The sequence below is a fragment of the Dipteris shenzhenensis genome, chromosome 1 (genome assembly GCF_047967505.1).
Source record: "Dipteris shenzhenensis isolate YYH24624 ecotype China chromosome 1, Dip_SZ_1.0, whole genome shotgun sequence".
NCBI lineage: Eukaryota > Viridiplantae > Streptophyta > Polypodiopsida > Gleicheniales > Dipteridaceae > Dipteris > Dipteris shenzhenensis.
In genome coordinates, this window is record NC_141596.1 from 6,457,744 (window position 1) to 6,482,277 (window position 24,534).

The following is a 24,534-nucleotide window of genomic DNA, read 5'->3' on the forward strand; positions in this document are numbered from 1 at the left end:
TTCCTTGAAAATATTGTGTATGTCTAAAGAATGCATTCCATGCCATGTAGTGTGATGTCTCCATTCCCTATGTGGACCAAATTGTAGGGCATCCGTATTTTTTTACAAAGAAAGGAAGGTGATTGTAGATTATATGCTATTTTGATACATAGGCAAGTGGGCATTAGAATATATAAAACTAATTGTGTTTGCTTTTTAACAAAAACATGCACAAAAATAGGATATTGTTTTTACCTCGTTTTTACCATGTAATGAGTGATGTTACATGCTGTCCAAGCCTCTTTCATTGCCTTTCCAAAACTCTTTACCGCTTCTTTAAATGCTTGTTGATCATTTTTGCTAAAGGTAGCTTGATCGCAAAAAACAAAAAGCTTATCTAAGCATTTCCACACTTCTGCCTTGACATCACTTGCCAATCCGTCTGCCTGATGATCTTTGACAGCATTGTGTACTTTTCTCCACAAGTTATACTTTATCCTTGATACATATGTTGTTTTACTGTCATTTATTTTTCTTTTCTCTAGATGAGACAAGAATCTTCTAGCCTTTACTCCACCAATAGATGGCTTGATAGGAACATGTTTTCCATTTGTAGATTTTTAAAGATCCTTTGTAATATATACATCTCCTCTATGGAGACCAATTTCTGATAGCACTGCTTCTAATGATTATAGTGCCTTTTTTCTTCTGATCTCGCGGCGAAGTTTCCATGCAAATCCAATATATAGGAAAACTAGTTTCTCAATGATCCTACATAATGCATGCAATGTACAAATGTGAACATTGCATAATGGGATCTCAAGAATTGCTTTGAAAATTTTATCTACTTTATGTCTGTTGGGAGCTCTTTTCCAACATTTAGAATCTAAGACATGCATTGGTTCATTGCAGTATAAGCAAGGAGACTTTGAGTTACCCCCTTTGCTTATATTGAACATACACTTTAGTGTCTTCAGGTCACCTGCCATATGCCATTCAATTTGAAAATTACCCTTCCCTGGAACATGAAGATGGCATCCTTGGACTTGACTCTTTATAATTGATGGTATATATGCTTGATGAAATACCCAATAAAGTATTGCATGGTCCTCAGTCTTCACCTATAATTTAAAACCATAGATTTGCAAGATATATGATATAAATTTATAACATTTCGAGTAAAGACTAATTTGGAAGGCGATAGTTTACATACCTCAAATGAGCCCAACCACCATACATGCTTTTTTGACTGGACATTGAAGTACTTTGAGCTAGACTTTGTGATCGATTGATCAAGTGCTCAATTCATCAAAGTGATAGAAACTCTCTGTATCTTTTTTTCCTTGACAATTTCACACTCATCAAGCTTCATAACAAACTTTCCTGGTTGACATGACCTCATTCTTGACCTCATTCCTTCCACACTTGTGCTAGTGTTGGTAACAACACACATTTTATCGTTGATCTTTTAATGTTGATGACACAACTCTAAATATTGAAGCATATCCCTTTCTACTCACTCCGCTCACATCAAGAGCCTCTTTAATTTTGTGACATCAACTTTACTTTCCGATACAAAGTCTTCAAGGACTTCACGTTTTACCTTCTTAAACTTATTTTCCTCCATCATGTTCTTTGCAACAATAGTAGAGACTAAACCCTTCATTTGTTTGATGGGAATTAAATTAGGATCAATGTTTTCTTTCTGAGGTCTTAAAATTTCCTTGCAACAAGTACACTTTGCAATATCACAGATTTTCTTGCAAGATAGACACACATATACAAATACAATGGCTAAACAAGATGTACTATTACCTTGCTTTTTGTACTCTACGCTTACATCCTCTAGTGCCAGCTTTCAACTCTACAATGTTTTGAATTCTCTTGCTTTGTTGTCTGTCTCCAAGAATTGTTCTCTTCATTCTTGCTCTTTGCAGCTCATTCTTTATCTTTGAATGCTCTTCGATTTCCCTTTGTAGCTTCTCTTTCAAGTCTAAATTTATTGACATTTCTTCCGCCTTCTCCATTCTTTCTTAGGCATACAATGTCTTGTACATTTCCGCAATTGAATGTTGAGTCGAAATGTATCCATACATTCCATTGTTCCCATCACCCACAAACCTCAATAGAATTTTTGGATTAGAAAATGGAGGGCTCGAATTTCTCAATGGACATTTTGGGTAAATCTGTTCGTCATGCCATAATTCGATATGTTGGGAGCCTGCTCTTCTCATATTTTCCTTTCGCTCAGCATTTACAAGCGGAACCTTTCCTCTTTTCTATAGTGGTGCATATTGTTCTTCTAAATCAATGTGCAAAGGTGTAGTTGCTTCTTTTGAGGTTCTTCTTCAGCAGCATGGTTGCGCGTAACCATTTCATAAGGGTTGGTTCTTCATCTTGTCTGTTTTTTATAAACTCATCTAATCTTTCACGGTAACGATTCAAATATTTGGAAAAAAATAGATTAGTGATGGCGTAATGGGTTCTTTATGAGAGGCCATCAGAACGCTATCGAAAGAGATGCAAAATCCATATGGAGAGTTTAATGCAACATCTTCTCAATTATTTGAAAGGACTTTTTTATTCCTCCCTAGACTTACACACCTGTAGTCATGAACTAACAAATATCCATATTTTGTTGCTTTCTCCACATTTTAGAAGACAGATAAAAGAGAAAATAGTGAATTTCTTACAGGGCCCCAAAATGAGTTCCCTTTTTTCCTAATGAGGTGGTTCTCTCTTGTAATAACAAAAGCAAGCCTAAACACATCATTCAACATAAGAGGTAAGGGAGCAAAGGGGAGAGAGAAGGAAAGTTGCTGGGAGGGGGGGGGGAGGAAAGGGAGGAAAGGGGATAGAGAAGGAAAGGGAGGAAAGGGGAGAGAGAAGAAAGGGGAAGAGAGGAAGGGGAAAGAGGGAGGAAAGGGGAGAGAGAAAAAGAAAAGGGAGAGAGGGGAGGAAAGCAAAGAGAGGAAGGGAAAAGAGGGAGGAAAGGGGGGAGAGGAAAAGGGAGTGAGGGGGAGAAAAGAGCTTGGAAGGGAAGAGGGAGGGAGTTTCATTTTCTATCCCAAGCCGATCTCTTCCCTATGCCTCTACCCCTCCCCCTCTTCCCTATCGCATGTAGAAAATAGGGAAAAAAACCATAGATGAAGCTTTGAAAGGAGGAGGGAAAACAAGAAGATCCATACCTAGAACTTGAAAAATGCAACTTCTTAGAAGAGTGTCCTCGTTTCTCCTTGCTGCCCACAATGCCTTTGATGTAAGAAGTGGGCGGAGGTGGTTGCAAAGTCTGAAGGGGAGAGAGAGTGAGGGATGCTAGATGGAAGAGGGCAATTAGTAGTGATGCGGAATAGGGGAGTAGGTGTTATTTGGGTCTTGATAGCGTCGAAAAATAGTTGCTAAAAGCATCAAAAAATACATTATGTTTTTTTTTTTGCTTTATCTCTACAAACCTTTATTTTTTCAATTATCTATGTGTTTGATTCAGCTGCAATTCATTAGAAAGTTTTAAAAGTGATAATCAAACTTAGTTCAATGTAATTTTGGGACCTAAGGGGCCTTCGAATATGTTTTTCCTATTTTGTAATCACACCTTCAGTGAATCTAAAACATTATTTATAGGCACCGATGGTCATAATGGGACCAAACTTGACAAGACTTTACATAGTGATGGCGCAAATATTCACCAAGGTTTTATGCCATTTGGATTATCATGATGCCTTCTTTTAGGGTGCGTATCAATGTTAATACTACACAAAGGGATGGGGTTTGCAAATGTGGCAAATGATGTTGTATATCTTGTAGAGGCCTTAAACTAGGTATGGTCAAGGATTGAGAAAAGTATCATAGCCATCTTACGTCATGTTCCCCATTTGCAAAGACCAATCCCTTGTTTTTATAAGTGTGTCATGCATGAGTGTCAAAAAACAAGGAATTGCGGCTTTGCACATGGGGCAGATGATGTTGGATGGCTATGAGACTTTGCATGGGCCTTTAAAAATTTGAATTCTTGATCATACATAATGGGACCCAATGGCCATGAGCATTTTCACAAGCCACAAGTCCCGTGCAAAGTATCATGGCCATCGGGTCCCATTTGCATGGTCAAGAAGGAATATTTCCATGTTTCTGCCCATGCATCATTTACAATGGTACAAAAAATGATCTCGAGGCATGCAAATGAGATGTGATGGCCATGATACTTTGCACAAGTCTCAAAATATTGATCTACGTCTTCTGCAAACTATCATGGCCATCGGGTCCCATTTGCATGCCTACAAGACCTTTGAGGCCTTTTTTTGTTCCATCATAAAGGATGATGTATGGGCAAAAACATGGAAATGTTCATTCAAGGCCATGTAAATAAGACGGGATGGCCACATGTGATACTTTGTAAGGCCCTCCAACTAGGTAAGTTTAAGGCATGTGCAAAGTTTCATGGCCATCGGGTCCCATCTACATGATTAAGAATGAACCTTTCCATGTTTTTGCCCGTTTTTGCCCATCCATCCTCTACAATGGTACAAAAACATGAAAATGTTCATTCTTAACCATGCAAATGGGACCCTATGTCCACGAGCCTTTGCACCCGACTCAAACTAGGTGAGTTTAAGGGTTGTGCAAAGTATCATGGCCATCAGGTTCCATTTGCATGGTCAAGAATGAACATTTCCATGTTTTTGCTTGCGCATCCTCTACAATGGTATAAAAAATGGCCTCGAACGTCTTCTAGGCATGCAAATGGGACGTGATGGCCATGATACTCTTCATGGGCCTTAAAATAGTTTTATTTAAGGCCCTTGCAAAGTATCATGGCCATCGAGTCCCATTTACATGCATTTACACGGTCAAGAATAAACATTTTCATGTTTTTGTCCATGCATCCTCAACAACAGTACAAAAAATGGCCTCAAAGGTCCTCTAGGCATGCAAATGGGGCGCGATGGCCATGATACTTTGCATGGGCCTCAAAATAGGTGGATTTAAGGACCGTACAAAGTATCATGACCATCGCGTCCCAGTTGCATGGTCAAGAATGAACATTTCCATGTTTTTGTCCATGCATCCTCGATAATGATTCAAAAAATGGCCTCGAAGGTCTTCTAAGCATGCAAGAGCATGAAAATGGGACACGGGCCTCAAAATAGGTGTATTTAAGACCCGTGCAAAGTATCATGGCCATCGAGTCCCATTTGCATGCCTAGAAGACCTTCAAGGCCTTTTTTTGTACCATCATAGTGGATGCATGGGCCAAAACATGGAAATGTTCATTCAACACCATGCAAATGGGGCGGCAAACTAGGTGAGTTTAAGGCCCATGCAAAGTATGATGCTCGTATGATGACCATCGGGTCCATCTTCAGGGGTAGAATCATGTCCGTGCTTTTTTTTAAACACCTATGCATGATCCATGGTGAAAATAAAGGAGATATGCTATCTGCTTTGCATCAAAAGGTTTTCAATCCACATAAAACTTTGTTATCGAGGGTATGAAAACCCCATAACTTAAAGGGTGCCTTTGCTTTGAAAGAAAAACAAAGATGCATGATTGGCACAAAATGATACAGGTAACCTTATTTCTATGCACTTGATTTGCAAAAATAAAAAGAACTCTTGATTCTATTCTGCTAACACATGATTGTTACTATAGTATGCACTTCCAATTGCTTTACGGGGATGCAGTATTAAAGATGTGTCAAATGCCCTCAACAAGCTCAGTATATTTGTGAGATATGTCAAAGGGTTTGCTAGTGCATGTCTTATTTCCCTTCTCATTGCAAAAGTTAGTTACGTTGCTTACCAATGGATAAATGCAGGATGATATCATGAAAAGAAATCAAGAAATCATCCATTCCAGAATTGAGATTTATCGCCATCGAAGCCGTATGTTTGATTGAAAAGGCATTTCCAACAAGTATCATCGACATCCAATTGCATCGACTTGTGCATTTGGCTGATGAAGTAGCATATGAAGGCACTTTACATGGCCCAGGAAGTGTTTAGGAAGGTGTTGAAACGGTATGTAAGACAAAAAGCAATGTTTTACATTAGGGAGTTTCTTGTACAACTCGTGCCAGACATGCCTCGATAGAACGCAATACCCTAGATTCTGTCCTTTAGAAGGCAATACCCTAGAGTCTGTCCTTTGCCGACCGTCCAGAGAAAGCCCAAATGGATGCCACGTGGAGCCCACATGGAAGCGTTTCTCCAAGCACGAGGACTAGTCTTACAAAATCTACTCTGTCGTGTGTGTGTGTGTTTTTTTTTTCCTCACCATGGCTAAAGCTTGCAAAACCATGTGCTGCTGCTGCAAATGCATCCTCTCGTCGTCTCACGACCCCAGCTTCACCCAATGGCTCAAATCTCTGAGACGACGCATCCACGAGCACCCCGAGCTCAAATTCCAAGAGTTCGACACCAGCGCCTTGATCAGATCAGAGCTGGATCAACTCCAAGTCGCCTACCGATCTCCCTTTGCTGAGACTGGAGTGGTAGCGAGCATAGGCACCGGGCATCCCCCCTTCGTTGCACTCCGAGCGGATATGGATGCCTTAGCGTTGCAGGTCAGGATTTTTCTCCGAATCCATGAGGTCAGATCAATTGAATGCTTCTTCGCTAAGCTTGCAGGGCTTTTGCCATTTAGCAGGAGCTTGTGGAATGGGAGCACAAGAGCAAACGGGATGGAAAGATGCACGCCTGCGGCCATGACGCGCATGTGGCAATGCTGCTGGGAGCAGCGAAACTGTTACAGGACCGGGCGCATCTCTTAAAGGTGTGTGTGGAGTTCTGAGCCGTCGATGTGCTGGCGGATTAGAAAGGAGAGTGTGAAAGAATTTTGGGAAGAAGATAATGTTCGCAAGAAATCTTCTGCTTAACCGATTTAATTGTGCTTTCTTGATAAGGCAGGGAACGGTGCTGCTTCTATTTCAGCCGGCAGAGGAGGGAGGTGCGGGAGCGAAACGAATGGTGGAGGAAGGCGCACTGGGCAACGCGGAGGCGATCTTCGCACTGCATGTCACGCATGACCTGCCGGCGGGAAAATGGGCCTCCAAGCCAGCACACATGTTAGCAGGCGGTGGCAAGTTCGAAGCAACAATCGAAGGCAGAGGTGGGCATGCAGGTATTCCACACAAGGCAATAGATCCCATCGTTGCTGCAGCATCCGTCATCTCCAGCTTGCAGACCATCATCTCCAGGGAAGCCGACCCGCTCGACGGTCAGGTTTGCTCTCTCGCACCGATGCAAACATTTCTTGCAAAACAGGCGTATCCACATTCGCTTGTTTCAAGTTCACAATCGTTTCTGTGGCGGACAGGTGATTTCGGTGTGCTACATCAAGGGGGGTGAGGCTTACAACGTGCTGCCAAGTTCCGTAGTCTTGGGAGGAACTTATCGAGTGATGGAAAATCAAAATCTAATCAAGCTGAAGGACAGAATCGGAGAGGTAACTCACTGTGTAGGACATATATATAGACTGTCAGCTGCCATATGCTGGCACCTTTCTCATCTAAAGTTGCAATTCGCAGGTCATCAGAGCGCAAGCTGCAGTACATGGGTGCAAAGCTATGGTAGATTTTGACGAGCAGAACCGGCCGGTATATCCTGCTCTGCTAAACGACGAGAAATCGTATGAATTTGCCCGAAAAGTAGCCATTGATCTTCTAGGTGAGAGCAATGTGATCCGTATACCTACGCCGGCGATGGCTTCTGAAGATTTTCCATTCTACCTAGAGAAAGTGCCAGGTGCGTTTGCCGTAGTAGGATGTGCACCGGCAGCCGCCAACGGGAAAGCGCACTGCGTGCACTCTCCGTATTTTGTTCTGGATGAGGATGTGCTGCCAGTGGGCGCAGCTCTTCACACCGCTACAGCAGAACGGTACCTTGCTGAACATCACCCTATCCATTAGATTCTTCTCTTCACAAAGAAACTCGTGTTGGAATAAATTCTGTCTTAACGTCGCTTGTCGATTGTAACGACAATCCGTTTCATGGATTGGGAACGCAGAACAGAGCAATTATACATGATGATTTGCATCTTGTCTTCTTTTGTTTCGTCTGATCGCTTTCTATTCAAAACTCTCTAATATTAGTAATCGAAATACCATAATATTAGTAATCGAAATGGTATCAAGCACTTTGATGAGTTTGATCCATCTCGAACCTCACGTACACGAAGATTAAGAGATGCTCCAGTTCGAACGACGACGATGGTGGACGAGTGTTGAAGAAGCTCAACCGATTGAATGGGTTCTTCATCAAGTGCTCAACCGATTGAATGGGTTCTTCATCAAGTGCCTCGTAATTCGTGAAGAGTGCTGAAGCCTTGATGATTTCATCGAATTATCACCTCTGGAGGGTGCAACGCTCCAAGGCTCAAGCCAAAGACCTGTGGCGCAAAGTGAAGCCTCCTAAGAGGCCGTCAGCATGCGCCATCTTCGTCGGCGTGGGACGACGGTGTGGGCGGTCCCTATGCGTTGCAGATAGGGATAATGCACCAACCAATGATGACAGGGTAGGGGGTGCGTAGGGGTACCCCTGACCTCCCATTCGAAGACGATGGCAACGTGGTGGTTGGGAGACGAGCTGTCGCTAGTCGTGCCGTTCGTTGCATGGTGGCGCCGCCTCCTCCATGTCAATACGCTACATTGCATGGCAACGAGAGCCATAAGCTCCTTGCCATGCATGAATGCAACGAGAGCCACAACCTCCCGTCACCCTGTCTCCATTCTTCCTTGCCTCCCTCCTCGCCACTCCAAGCTCGTCGACGACGCCATGTCCAACTCCACGCCCACGATGGTCGACCTGAACGAGTAATATGATAACTACGATGCGGAGGAGTTTGTGCCCAGCACTCAGGGGACTGAAGACATGGACACCTTGCATGAGGAGGACAGCGCCAGTCGATTCATCCTCCTCTCGCCATGAATTAATCGGAGGGCATGACCCTGTACAGCTTAGAGGAGGCTATGAAGTTCGTGGAGGGTTGGATAGCTATCGTGGAGGTGCAGCAGCAATAGCGATGGGCACTGTCCTCGCAAGTGCATCTTTCATCCTCCCTTTACCACCTGGCGATTGGACGTATCAAGCACATCCAAAACCCAACCTGTATCGTCCTCCTGCTCCTGCCCTTCTGTGTACTCCCAACGCTCCTTCTAGCCTTCTTCCTCTCAACACTCTCTCTGGCCGCCCTCCATCCTGTCCTGCGAAGCTAGCCTATGTGACACCTTCCAGCCGCCCCCCTCCCCTCTTGCCTGCTCGAGCTACTCTCCCCTCTTCCATGCCCAGACTCATCTCCTCTGATGAGTCACAAGGCACGCAGATCACTCAGGCTACACCTGCAAAAGGAGGAGCACAAGGACAACAGAACTGGCGGGTTCAAGATGTGCTCATCCTCATAGAGAAGAAAAAGGAGATGGAGATTGAATGTCACGAGGGTGGAATTTGTGCTTGCATGAAGGATCGATGGCACTACATTTCGGAGCTTTGCATTGCAGCGAGAGTGCAACGTTCGAAGATGCAATGCAAGTCCAAATGGGGGAAATTGAATGGTGTCTTTTATCGCATCTACGACTATGAACAGAACATACCATCCGGACGCTCTAGTTACTGGAACATGACAGCTGAGGAGAGGAGGGTCGCTTGCCTCCCTATGGATGACTTGCCCGAAGAGGTTTACAAGAAGCTCGTCTCTTTCTTTGGTGGAGACCAAGATGTTAATCTTGGTCTTATCCTCTTTCACTCGGGTTCTAAGGAAGGCGCCCCGCATGGTGGTGATTATGAATAATCTATATGCACATCTTGCTTTGCATCTCTTGAACTTCTTCCTCTCATTGTTGAACAAAGCTTTCTAACTTCATTGTTGCATCCTTCATTGTTTTGTAGATGAATCAAGCCCTTCCACTCCAATCTTTAGCAACAGCCAGTCCGCACGGGAGGGAGATGAAGATGCTGACTCGGGAGGAGTACGATGCAAGAAGGCCAAGCGCATTGCTGTCAATCTGAAGGAGTTGGTGGACACGGCCAAGAACATGGTGGACATGCTGGAGAAATGCGAGCTAGGAGCACTCGCTTCATTGATGCTGAGACTAGCAAGGACAACCGCTACGCTGCGACATGGCTATAGAAGATGGAGGCCATAGAGGCCCAACGTTTGCAAGTTCAATGGGAGAGCACTCAAGCTGTGTGCGGAGTTTTGAATAGGATCTCCAACTCTATTGGTGCTTTCCTACTTCGAGGGAAAGATGGGAACATATAGAGATCCTTTTCTTCCACTAGACTATTCTTCAAGATGTATTTGACTCTTGGGTTCGCCTCTTGGACAACCTACCTATAAGATTGCAACATGTCCATATGGTTGGAATATTTGATGTTGGAATATGTGTATGTGTGAGTACTCCACACCTCACTATGGTACTACGGCATCCCCTCTTTGCCTTTGCTTTTCTGCAATAGAGTCAAATACTTCGAGCTTTGTCAAGCCCATTGGAAGGTGCATTTCAGTGACCGCGTCACCGTTAGGGAGTTTGGTAGATTTATGGGGTTGAGGTAAAGCATTTTCATGTATGAAGTCTTGCAAAATTGCTGCTGCCCTGACAGTTGAGATTCTTGATTTGGACCTTCCCCTATTACCGTGAATGCTAAATTTGTTGCCGCCCTTTGCCTTGGTAACTAAATCCCAATATGTACCATGGGATAATCCAGTAATATTGCGATATGCCTTATTGCAAGTCTTTTTTCCATTTACGAGAGGTTTTACCTTTTGTCTTGAACTTAGCCTTTTATTGCCATTCTGAAGAAAGCAAGAGAGACTTGTGAGAAGGTATTCATTTCTTTCGCTTCCTCTTCTTTACCACACGTGTCCTCTACATTCCCTGATGTCTGGAAGATCAATGAAGCGCATACATCTTCACTTGCAACATAGATATCCCAATGCATTTAACATGTTCTCCTCCTTCATTACTCTCTTTCTCTTTGGTTGCTTTTGTGGATATGCCTAGATTCGCTTTCTCTTCATGCATATGTATGACCGTTTTCGTTCCTCGTGCACGTTGTTATCTATATTTATGCACTTCTTTTCCTCACATTTGTTTGTAACCAAGCATCCATGATTGGTCGTTGCATCCTTGGCCATATCACAATCAAAGTTAAATACTGAATAATCCTCTGTTGATCTCATCCTCGTTTTTAACATACTCTTAGGACCATTCAATGAATTCAATATTCTACGAGAGTATTGAGAACCTTGAAACTCTTCCACTCCTGAGAGAACATTGCTCATTGGGACATCTTGCATGGCTTTCACAAATCCACAAGCTTGATTGACACCAGGTTTGTTAATATGCATGAACTCATCCACACTTGACAAGACATCACTATTGAAACCTTTGCCCTTCTCACTATGCAAGAATTCATCCACCCCAGATAAGGCTTCGCTTCTAAAATCATTTTGTTTCTCGGAACCAATTAACTCATCCACTCCAGATAAGATGTCACTTCTATAATTGAGTACATTGAAATTGAATCCACGTTTGAAGTGATAGAGCCTGGCACATGGGCATGCTTTTTAGGTCCTTTGATATTGTAGTATACCTTGTCTTTATCATTGAAAACCACGTGCCTCTTTCTCATGTTTAAAAATTGCATGCTCCATCTCATATTCTTACTTACCTCATAGTAGGGATCACATAAGGATGTTATGTTATCAACCATACCATCATCAGTGACTTTTAAAATCCTCATCTGTGCAAATGACCATTGCTCCACTTGTTCAAATCCCAATACTTCACCTTCTGCTATAGTCTTATTTGCAAATGATCTCATTTGCAAAATGTTCCCTATAGTAAAATCCAAGGTGGTGCACTTTGTATTCTTGATAATGTCTATTGCATAAGTCTCGTCTTTGTCCCATGCTATAAATAATTTGTTGGATGTATTGTAGGGCATAACATCTCCAAGTGTTTCCATATCTCCACATTTATACTTTAGCTCAACATATGCGCTAAGAATCTTTGATACAGTAACTGCCACCTTATCTTCGCCAAGTCTTCAAAAGTGGCAAACTGAATTGGGATCACTATCATGGATTGTAGCAAATGCAACTACTTCTCTTTTGCTACATAAAATCACATCCATCCCTGGAACAAAATCTATAGCCATCTCCTTTGTGAGAGTCCTTTGCAAGCAAGCTACAGCAGCAACAATTACATAAATATTAGTCTCTCTTTAATAATCTACTCATTTATTATAATTTTTAATTAGTACTTAATTTATTGGTGGGAGAAGTTATCCGATCAATTACTCATCAGATGGACACACCACTTTGCATGCAACTCAATAATACCTACATTGAGGTGCATGCAAAGTATTGTGCCCATCGGCTATGCTTTGCATGGTATATCACGCATTAAATGCCATTTGTGCCTCAGTGTCATACACAACCATAAAAAACACAGTCCTAGCTATGTTATTCAAACAAGTACTTATCGGATGGGGGCTCCACTTTGCACGCAAGTCAAGTTCAACTAAGTTGAGGTGTGTGCAAACTATTGTGACCATCGGATATGCGTTGCATGGTCGATCATGCATTAGATATGCACATTTGTAAAAAAACATGCCCTTAGGTGTGTTATACAACCAAGTACTTATCATATGGGTGTGCCTCTTTGCAAACAAGTTAATACCACCTAGGTTGAGGTAAAGGTAAAGTGTTTTGCCCATCGGATATGCATTGCATGGTCAATTGAGCTTTAAATACCGTTTTTGCCTTAGTGTCAAGCACGTTCATTTCAAAACACGCTCCTAGGTGTGTTATCCGATCAAGTACTTATTGGACGGACACGCCACTTTGCATGCAACTTAATAACACTAGGTTAAGGTGCGTGCAAAGTATTGTGCCCATCGGATATGCTTTGCGTGGTATAGATCATGCATTAAGTACCGTTTGTGCCTCAATGTCATGCACAACCATAAAAAAAATATGCTTTTAGGTGTGTTATCCAACCAAGTGCTTATCGGATGGTGTGGCACTTTGCATGTAACTCAATACCACCGCTTTTGAGGCTCATGCAAAGTATTGTGCCCATTGGATATGCTTTGCATGGTCGAGGGAGAATTAAATACCGTTTTTGCCTTAGTGTCATGCACAACCGTCAAAAAACACGGTCCTAGAAGAGTTATTCGAACAAGTGCTTATCGGATTGGGGCACCTCTTTGCACACAAATCAATACTACCTAGGTTGAGGTGTGCGCAAAGTATTATGCCCATGGGATATGATCTACATTGTCAAACACGCATTATACAACATTTTCGTCCTTGTCATATGCACTACCGTCAAAAAACACGCTCCTAGGTGTGTTATCCAAACAAGTACTTATGGTATGGGAGCATCACTTTGCATGAAACTCAACACCACATAGGTTGAGGCATATGCAAACTATTTTTTCCATTAGATATGCTTTGCATAGGCAGTCACGCATTATGTACACCGTTTTTGCCTTAGTATCATGCACAACTGTAAAACACAAGGTCCTAGATGTGTTATTTGAACAAGTACTTATGGGATTGGCGCGCCACCTTGCATGTAAGTCAATTCCACCTACTTTAAGGTGTGTGCGAAGTATTGTGTCCATCGGATATGCTTTGCATTGTTGATCAAGCATAAAACCCCATTTTTGCCTTAGTGAAAAAACACGGTCCTAGGTGTGTTATTCAAACAAGTACTTCTCAGATGGGAGATCCACTTTGCACGCAAGCCCCTTTCAACTAGGTTGAGGTGCATGCAAAGTATTATGACCATCAGATATGCTATGCATGGTCGATCACGCATCATACACCGTTTTTTCCCTAATGATATGCACATCCATAAAAAGACACGCCCTTAGGTGTGTTATTTGACCAAGTACTTATTGGATGGGTGTGCCTCTTTGAAAACAAGTCAATGCTACCTAGGTTGAGGTGTAGGAAAAGTATTAAGCCCATCGGAAATGCTTTGCATGGTCGATCAAGCATTAAGTACCATTTTTGCCTTAGTGTCATGCACATCCATAAAAAAACACGCTTCTAAGTATGTTATCCGATCAAGTACTTATGGGATGGCCACACCACTTTGCATGTAAGTCAATTCCACCTATTTAAGGTTGTGCAAATTATTGTGCCCATCGGATATGCTTTGCATTATGGATCAACCATAAGACACCGTTTTTGCCTGAGTGTCATGCACAATCATAAAAAAGCACGGTCCTAGGTATGTTATTCAAACAAGTACTTCTCAGATGGGAGCTCCACTTTGCACGCAAGTCCATTTCAACTAGGTTGAGGTGCATGCAAAGTATTGTGACCATCGGATATGCTTTGCATGGTCGATCACACATTATACAACGTTTTTCTTGTAGTGATATGCACATCCGCCAAAAAACACACACTTAGTTGTGTTATCTTACCAAGTACTTATTGGATGGGTGTGCCTCTTTGAAAACATGTCAATACCACCTAGGTTAAGGCATAGGAAAAGTATTGTTCTCATTAGATATGCTTTGCATGGTTGATCGAGCATTAAGTACCATTTTTGCCTTAGTGTCATGCACATCCGTAAAAAAACACGCTGCTAGGTATGTTATACGATCAAGTACTTAGGGGATGGGAATGCCACTTTGCATGTCAGTCAATTCCACCTAGTTTAAGGTGTGTGCAAAGTGTTATGCCCATCGGATATCCTTTGCATTATAAAACACCATTTTTTCCTGTGTAATGCACAACCATAAAAAAACACCGTCCTAGGTATGTTATTCGACAAGTACTTATCGGATGGGGGCTCCACTTTGCACGCAAGTCTGTTTCAACTAGATTAAGGTGCGTGCAAATTATTGTGACCATCGGATATGCTTTGCATGGTCGATCACGCATTATACACCGTTTTTCCTGTAGTGATATGCACATCCGCAAAAAAACACGCCCTTAGGTGACAGCAGAAGAAAGTGCTCCCACAATGAGGAGAGCACTTAGAAATAGAGAGAAAGAGATCCAATGGAGGGGAACTCGCAGCTCGAGGTAAAGGGATGCCAAGTGAGGAAGAATGGGTTCAAAGAGTAGACTCTAGATCACTTCAACACACTCCAAAAGGCTCCAATAGTCGGCACGCAGCTCGAAGCAGCAAGAAAACTGTTTCGAAGGGCTTTAACAGTCAGCTGGCACACAACTCGAGGCAGCTCCCAAACGCTGGTATGTTTCACGAAATAGCTCTAGAGTGCAAGAAAACTTCAAAATGGCTGTCACGAACCCCGAGGAGCAGCAAATACAGATACAACAGTTCCGTACAACAATTATGGGCCCGTAAGGCAGCCGTACTGCATTAAATGCAACCCTGACAAGTCCGTACAGTAGTTAATGCAATTGGTCCGTACAACTGTAGGACAGTAATAAATGCAGTCAAAATTCATTCGTGCAGTCTATACGACTGTACGGAATCCATACAACAGGCCGGTTCTTCACACGTGCGAGTCCGTACTATAGGAAAACAGGTCGAGGAAGTTGTGACTGCCTCAAAATGCAGCAAATGGATGAGAAAACAGCCGAAATGCACAGCTTGAGCACTACAGACTCAATTTTCGGCGATGAAACTCCTCCAAATAGCTTCGAATCACTCCAGCTTGCTGCAAATGCCTTGAGAATGAGTTGTCCAGCAGGAATGAGAGCTCAAGAGGCTACCAAACAGCTTGGGAAAGCTGTCAATGGCTGAGGGAAAGGATTCCCGAGCTGCTCTGATACCATTGTTGGGTGTAGGAAGCAATGGAAGCTCAGAAATGAGTGCAAGAAGCGAAAAAACGAGCTGTAATCAAAATGCTGCAAGTACAAGTGAGGAGGCTTAAGGGAGAGCCAACATAACTAACTGCTTGGACTAAGTGTCCTAACTGAGCTAGATGAAGGCACATACCAAGGAATAAGTGGCACCTATGGATAGCCCATAGAATGGCCTAGAAGGATGAACTCTACAAAATCTCCAGCAAGGTGCTAGGATAAACATTGGATCTCTCTGCCAAAGATGGCCTCTCACAAGAGTGTGTTGCACTGCCTGTGGTGGAGGCTTCTGCTACACACTGGATGAGAAAACAGTGAGGGGTCTATATAGCCCCACTCTAGGGCCAAATTAACTGACTAAGGGGGCTGACTTTGCCCCTTGCTGCACTGATTTCTGGGCCGGCTTTGGGCCGACCGTGCCTGGCCTATAAAAGGCCCATGTGCTGGGCACATGAGCTGCTACTGCCAGGCCTATGTATAGCAATGTAGGCCCCTCAGCTGGGCACTGCAGCTATAGGGCCCCCTTGCTGGTTGGCCTACTTATGCAGCTGACTGATCAGCCTAACTGGACCCACATGGGTTGGGTCTGGTCAGCTCTCTGGTTGTGGCTCTATCTGACCAAGCTGATTGGGGTTACCCAACCTCGTTGCGTGGCCAAACGTGGACCCCAATCCTTGCTGGTGAGGCGGCCAAATGTGGCCCTTAACAGCCTCCAAACCAGCCTCCAAACGTGGCCTGGCGAAGCCCAGACTCCAACAGGAACCATGGTGCACATGCCTTAGCTTGTCGCCCTCCTAACCTGTGAAAATACACTGAGAAAGGGCTTGATACTTGGCCTCTGTGGAAGACGGCGACCATCTTGAGCAGGAGCATAGAGCCAGTAAGGCTCTCATGAGTCAGTGGATTTCTCGTACATCCACCACCGCCATTGATGATGCTACTAGCTTCGTGGCTTCCACCCTCGGAGTCTAGGAGCATGGGATTGAGGCGCATGGCTCATAGTGTGTGACCCACCTGAGAGTAGCCTCTTGTCATTTGATTCAGAAACACTCAGGCTCGCGCCTTGCAGCATTGTGTAAGCAGACAATGCTACAAACCACCCCCATATTCACACCCTTATAGGCAGAGGAGAGGCACACCTTCCGGCAGCAACGAGATGTTCTAAATGAACCCTTCATAGGGTGGAAGTTATGAGGCCTTGACCGCCCCCAAGTCGAAAGGGCGGAACAACAACAAGAAGGGCAAAGGGAAGTTTGCCCTAGTTGAAGTCTTCCAAGAAGATATCCAACACGAATCGTGATGCCTTGAAGGCCAATCCGACATGCAACTACTGTGGCCAAGAGGGTAACTACTGCGGGGTATGTCCTCAGCAGAGCCACAAGATTATCTGACCAAGTACTTATCGGATGGGTGTGCCTCTTTGAAAACATGTCAACGCCACCTAGGTTAAGGCATAGGAAAAGTATTGTTCCCATTGGATATGCTTTGCATGGTCGATCGAGCATTAAATACCATTTTTGCCTTAATGTCATGCACATCTGTAAAAAACACACTGCTAGGTATGTTATCCGATCAAGTACTTATGGGATGGGCGTCCCACTTTGCATGTAAGGCAATTACACCTAGTTTAAGGTGTGTGCAAAGTGTTATGCCCATCGGATATGCTTTGCATTGTCGATCAAGCATAAAACACCATTTTTGCTCTAGTGTAATGCACAATCATAAAAAAACACGGTCCTAGGTGTGTTATTCAAACAAGTACCTATCGGATGGGGGCTCCACTTTGCATGCAAGTCTGTTTCAACTAGATTTAGGTGCATGCAAAGTATTGTGACCATTGGATACACTTTGCATGGTCGATCAAGCATTATACACCGTTTTTCCTATAGTGATATGCACATCCACAAAAAAACACGACCTTAGGTGTGTTATCTGACCAAGTACTTATCGGATGGGTGTGCCTCTTTGAAAACTTGTCAATACCACCTAGTTTGAGGCATAGGAAAAGTATTGTGTCCATCGGATATCCTTGTGTGGGAGCCCCTTATTCTTGCTAGGGCTTGGGGGCCAGTTGGCTCCCAGCTAGGGGGTCCCTAGTGACATGCACATCCATAAAAAAACACACCCTTAGGTGTGTTATATGACCAAGTACTTATCGGATGGGTGTGCCTGTTTGAAAACATGTCAATACCACCTAGGTTGAGGTGTAGGAAAAGTATTGTGCCCATCGGATATGACAAAGTGAGGGATCAAGGAGGATCAAAGCACCACAAGAGAGACATAGGGTAGAAAACACTCAATCTATTGCAATGGGTGTAATCAACAATACGTCATGTGTGTAAGGCTTCTTATATAGAGAGAGCCTTTAGAATAGTCAAACCATGTGGGATCCTCTCATCCACATCTCTCCTTGTGGATATCCTCAATCCACATCTCCACATCATGTAGTCCACATCTTAGGGTGGCTACTTTAATACATTCCTTATCACATACCTTTGCCCTTTAATCTATGTGCTAATGGCACCATATCTCAACACGTCCCCTTGGTGCCATGATCCTTTGGCTACTGCAAGGTGGTCAGATGTGAGTTACATTCCATCACCTCCCCTTAGTGCCATGGTCCTTGGGCTACTGCAAGGTGGTCAGATGTAAGTTTCTACATGTCAATACCTCCCCTGGGTGCTTTCATAGCTACTCTCATGTGGTCAGGTTTGATTTACAAAACATGTGGGCTGAAGGTGGCAAGGATTTTGCTTTTCAGTGCTTCATGTCGATGTCGTTGTCTTCTTTGCTTGATGTAGCTTGATGCATGATGCTTTGTTCTTCCATGTGCCTTAATGCTTTCTGTGTGGATGCCATGCTTTTTGCTATGGTCATCTCATGCACTTGAGCTTTTGGCATGCTTATGATGACGATGTGTACATTCATGCTTTGATTTGTCATTTGTTGCAAAGGTCTTACCAATTGATTTTTTTTCAATATTGGCAGTGTCTAATTGCATACAATGATTTTGATCTAACAAGCGTGTAGAGCTCGAAAAGATGATCACTTTTCCTTTTTGGAGCGTGTCCAAATTCTTCCTGGATTGGAAGTTACGGCTTGTCAAAGGTTCTGTGAAGAAGAGGGCCTTTGATGATGGGGATTTACATGTAGAATTCAAAACTGTGCTTAACAAGGGGCTGTGTGCTTAGGTGGCATGATGATGTGGTAGTTCACCAATCGTGAACCTAAACCTAGCCATGGCATATTGGATTGAGCTGATCGGGGTTGGGTTGACCAACCTTATCCATTGTTGACCCAAGGTCAAATAAACCTAACTATGGTTAGTTTCTATCTTCCAGCCAGGTGGCCTAAGGTTTGAAACCTTAGGTTGCTTTCAGGCAACGGAGGTTCTGAAGGTAGCGCGCCATTCGCTGGTTGCACATTTGGAGGAGACCCGTTGGTTGCTGATGGAGTCGAGTCTGGAAGCTTGGCCTTGCCAGAGTTTTCTAGTTGTAGTTTGAGGATGGTTGGCTACCGACCGTCGAGTGCCGTGGACTATTCGATGGAGAAGCTATAGATGGCTATCGTTGTAGCCACCGTTTGTTCATGGTCGTGAAGCTCGTGAGACTTTGGAGACAGTGAGTCATAGCTGGAGTGTGAAGTGTTGGCCATGCAGGAGGTTATGAGTCGGAGCCATTGATGGGCTGGGCTGGAGAGTCTACCATAGCTTGGGAGCTACAACACGTATGACGTCCGTTTGTGTGCTGGGAGCTAGTCCATCGAGTCAGATGCAACAGCGCTGGAACTAGAGCATTGAAGAATGCTGTGGAGAGAATGGGTTGTTGCAAGAGAGCTGGTTGATAGCGGCTAGTAAAGCTTGGCGTAGGCAAGTCAAGGGTCGCAAGGGTCGACTACTTGCTGTACTCCTTTTTCTTGTAGGTGCCAGCCCCGATGGACAATCGATATGTCATTTGGCGAGGACGTGCCGACTAGTGAAGGCACATCCAGCTGAGTCTCTAGCATGGAGTCGAGCTTTGCTAGTTGAAGCCGTGGTCGAGCTAGTTGTTGAAGTTTGTCTGTTGCTACAGGTCGCCTGGGCACTGAGTCGATGAAGCCTTGTGTGGCTGGTAGCTGACCATATATGGAGGGTTAGCCTTAGTCTTGGAGTTATAGGTTGCTTGCTAGTCCTCTCGAACCAGAAGTACCTTCAACCCTCAATATCTCTTAAGGAACCTCAGAGATCCTCCATAGATCAAAGAAATGAGAACTCTTTCACATTGAGTCAATGAAACCACATGAGGATTCTCTCTCACTCTCTCTCAGAAAGTAGAGGTGTCTCATTAATATCTTTCACACAATCTCTCAAGGGAATAAAGTGAAGAATGAATCTAAATTTCTCGCTCTCTCATGAATGAAAATGGATGGAAATTTCTGAAACAAACGAAAGTTCTTTTTGTTTTCAACACAATCTATGGAAGTGAACTCTCACAAGAATGCTCAAGAAGCTCTCAATCTCTTAATCACTATCACACTCTCACAAAGATGGCGCCTCAGTGGAAGGCAGAACCATGCTCAAATACCATGACAAAGTGAGGGATCAAGCCTCTTTGAGAACATTTCAATACCACCTAGGTTGAGGCATAGGAAAAGTATTGTGCCCATCGGATATCCTTTGCATGGTTGATCGAGCAAATACCATTTTTGCTCGTGTCATGCACATCCGTAAAAAAACACACTGCTAGGTATGTTATCCGATCAAGTACTTATGGGATGGGCATGCCACTTTGCATGTAAGTCAATTTCACCTAGTTGAATGTGTGTGCACAGTATTGTGCCCATCGGATATGCTTTGCATTGTCCATCAAGCATAAAACACCATTTTTGCCTTAGTGTCATGCACAACCATAAAAAAACACGATCCTAGGTATGTTATTCAAACAAGTACTTCTCAGATGGGAGCTCCACTTTTCATGCAAGTCCATTTCAACTAGGTTGAGGTGCGTGCAAAGTATTGTGACCATCGAATATGCTTTGCATGGTTGATCGCGCATTATACAACGTTTTTCCTGTAGTGATATGCACATCCGCAAAAAAACACGACCTTAGGTGTGTTATCTCACCAAGTACTTATCGGATTGGTATGCCTCTCTGAAAACATGTCAATACCACCTAGGTTAAGGCATAGGAAAAGTATTGTTCCCATCGTATATGCTTTGCATGGTTGATCGAGCATTAAATACCATTTTTGCCTTAGTGTCATGCACATCCGTAAAACAACACGCTACTAGGTATGTTATCTGGTCAAGTACTTATGGCATGGGAATGCCAATTTGCATGTAAGTCAATTCCATCTAGTTTAAGGTTTGTCCAAAGTGTTATGCCCATCGGACATGCTTTGCATTACAAAACACCATTTTTGCCTTAGTGTAATGCACAACCATAAAAAAACACGGTCCTAGGTACGTTACTCAGACAAGTACTTATCGGATGGGGGCTCCACTTTGCACACAAGTCTATTCCAACTAGATTGAGGTGCGTGCAAAGTATTGTGACCATCGGATATGCTTTGCATGGTCGATCACCCATTATACACCGTTTTTCTCGTAGTGATATGCACATCCGCAAAAAAACACGCCCTTAGGTGTGTTATCTGACCAAGTACTCATCGGATGGGTGTGCCTCTTTGAAAAGACATCAATAACACCTAGTTTAAGGCATAGGAAAAGTATTGTGCCCATCGGATATGCTTTGCATGGTCGATCGAGCATTAAATACCATTTTTGCCTTAGTGTCATGCACATCCGTAAAAAAACACGCTGCTAGGTATGTTATCCAATCAAGTACTTATGGGATGGGCATGCCACTTTGCATGCAAGTCAATTACACCTAGTTTAAGGTGTGCACAAAGTGTTATGCCCATCGGATATGCTTTGCATTGTCGATCAAGCATAAAACACCATTTTTGCTCTAGTGTAATGCACAACCATAAAAAAACACGGTCCTAGGTGTCTTATTCAAACAAGTACTTATCGGATGGGAGCTCCACTTTGCACGCAAGACTTTTTCAACTAGGTTGAGGTGCGTGCAAAGTATTCTGACCATTTGATATGCTTTGCATGGTCGATCACGCATTATATACCGTTTTTCCTGTAGTGATATGCACATCCGCAAAAAAACACGCCCTTAGGTGTGTTATCTGACCAAGTACTTATCGGATGGGTGTGCCTCTTTGAGAACTTGTCAATACCACCTAGTTTGAGGCATAGGAAAAGTATTGTGTCCATCGGATATCCTTTGCATTGTCGATCGAGCATTAAATACCATTTTTGCTCTAGTGTCATGCACATCTGTAAAGAAACACGCTGCGAGGTATGTTATCTAATCAAGTACTTATGGAATGGGTGCCCCACTTTGCATGTAAGTTAATTCCACCTAGTTAAAGGTGTGTGCAAAGTATTGTGCCCATCAGATATGCTTTGCATTGTCGATCAAGCATAAAACACCATTTTTGCCTTAGTGTCATGCACAACCATTAAAAAACACAGTCCTAGGTGTGTTATTCAAACAAGTACTGCTCAGATGGGCACTCCACTTTGCACACAAGCCTGTTTCAACTAGGTTAAGGTGCATGCAAAGTATTGTGACCATCGGATATGCTTTGCATGGTCGATCACGCATTGTCCACCATTTTTCCCGTAGTGATATGCACATCCGTAAAAAAATACGCCCTTAGGTATGTTATCTGACCAAGTACTTATCGGATGGGTGTGCCTCTTTGAAAACATTTCAATACCACCTAGGTTGAGGCATAGGCAAAGTATTGTGCCCATCGCATTCAATATCATTTTTGCCTTATGGTCATGCACATCTGTAAAAAAACACGCTGCTAGGTATGTTATCCAATCAAGTACTTATGGGATGGGAATGCCACTTTGCATGTAAGTCAATTCCACCTATTTTAAGGTCTGTGCAAAGTTTTATTCCCATTGGATATGCTTTGCATTGTCGATCAAGCATAAAACACGGTTTTTGCCTTAGTCTAATGCACAACCATAAAAAAACACGGTCCTAGGTATGTTATTCAAACAAGTACTTATCGGATGGGGGCTGCACTTTGCACACAAGTCTTTTTCAACTAGATTGAGGTGCATGCAAAGTATTGTGACCATCGGATATACTTTTCATAGTCGATCACGCATTATACACTGTTTTTCCTGTAGTGATATGCACATCCGTAAAAAAACATGCCCTTAGGTGTGTTATCTGATCAAGTACTTATCAGATGGGTGTGCCTCTTTGAAAACATGTCAATACCACCTAGGTTAGGGCATAGGAAAATTATTGTGCCCATCGGATATGCTTTGCATGGTCGATCGAGGATTAAATACCATTTTTGCATTAGTGTCATGCACATTCGTAAAAAAACACGCTGCTAGGTATGTTATCCGATCAAGTACTTATGGGATGGGCATGCCACTTTGCATGTAAGTCAATTACACATAGTTTAAGGTGTGTGCGAAGTGTTATGCCCATCGGATGTGCTTTGCATTGTCGATCAAGCATAAAATACCATTTTTGCTCTAGTGTAATGCACAACCATAAAACAACACGATCCTAGGTGTGTTATTCAAACAAGTACTTATTGGATAGGGGATCCACTTTGCATGCAAGTCTGTTTCAACTAGGTTGAGGTGCGTGCAAAGTATTGTGATCATTGGATATGCTTTGCATGGTTTATCATGCATTATCCACCATTTTTCCCGTAGTGATATAACATCCGCAAAAAAATATGCCCTTAGGTGTGTTATCTGACCAAGTACTTATCGAATGGGTGTGCCTCTTTGAAAACATTTCAATACCACATAGCTTGAGGTGTAGGAAAAGTATTGTGCCCATTGGATATGCTTTGCATGGTCGATCGCGCATTAAATACCATTTTTGCCGTAGTGTCATGCACATCCATTAAAAAACATGCTGCTAGGTATGTTATCCGATCAAGTACTTATGGGATGGTAATGCCACTTTGCATGTAAGTGAATTCCACCTAGTTTAAGGTTTGTGCAAAGTGTTGTACCCATCAGATATGCTTTGCATTGTCGATCAAGCATAAAACACTCTTTTTGCCTTAGCGTAATGCACAACCATAAAAAAACACGGTCGTAGGTATGTTATTCAAACAAGTACTTATTGGATGGGGGATCCACTTTGCACACAAGTCTCTTTCAACTAGATTGAGGTGCATGCAAAGTATTGTGACCATCGGATATGCTTTGCATGGTCGATCACGCATTATACACCATTTATCCTGTAGTGATGTGCACATCCATAAAAAAACACACCGTTAGGTGTGTTATCTGACCAAGTACTTATTGGATGGGTGTGCCTCTTTGAAAACATGTCAATACCCCCTAGGTTAATGCATAGGAAAAGTATTGTTCCCATCGGATATGCTTTGCATGGTCAATCGAGCATTAAATACCATTTTTGCCTTAGTGTCATGCACATCCATAAAAAAACACACTGCTAGGTATGTTATCCGATCAAGTACTTATGGGATGGGAATGCCACTTTGCATGTAAGTTGATTCCACCTATTTTAAGGTGTGTGCAAAGTGTTATGCCCATCGGATATGCTTTCCATTGTTGATCAAGCATAAAACACCGTTTTTGCCTTAGTGTAATGGACAACCATAAAAAAACACGGTCCTAGGTGTGTTATTCAAACAAGTACTTATCGGATGGAGCCTCCACTTTGCACGCAACTCTATTTTAACTAGATTG

General features: G+C 43.1%; 1 protein-coding gene across 1 annotated transcript; it reads left to right on the plus strand.

Annotated features, from left to right (window-relative positions):
- Nucleotides 1-6,230: 6,230 nt before the first annotated feature.
- On the plus strand, nucleotides 6,231-7,904 carry LOC147905298 (IAA-amino acid hydrolase ILR1-like 7). Its single transcript, XM_087379370.1, has 5 exons — nucleotides 6,231-6,542; nucleotides 6,626-6,751; nucleotides 6,886-7,200; nucleotides 7,295-7,423; nucleotides 7,506-7,904. Exons 1-5 carry the CDS (start codon nucleotides 6,255-6,257, stop codon nucleotides 7,884-7,886), a joined length of 1,239 nt encoding a protein of 412 aa, XP_087235496.1. The 5' UTR covers nucleotides 6,231-6,254; the 3' UTR covers nucleotides 7,887-7,904.
- Nucleotides 7,905-24,534: the final 16,630 nt, after the last annotated feature.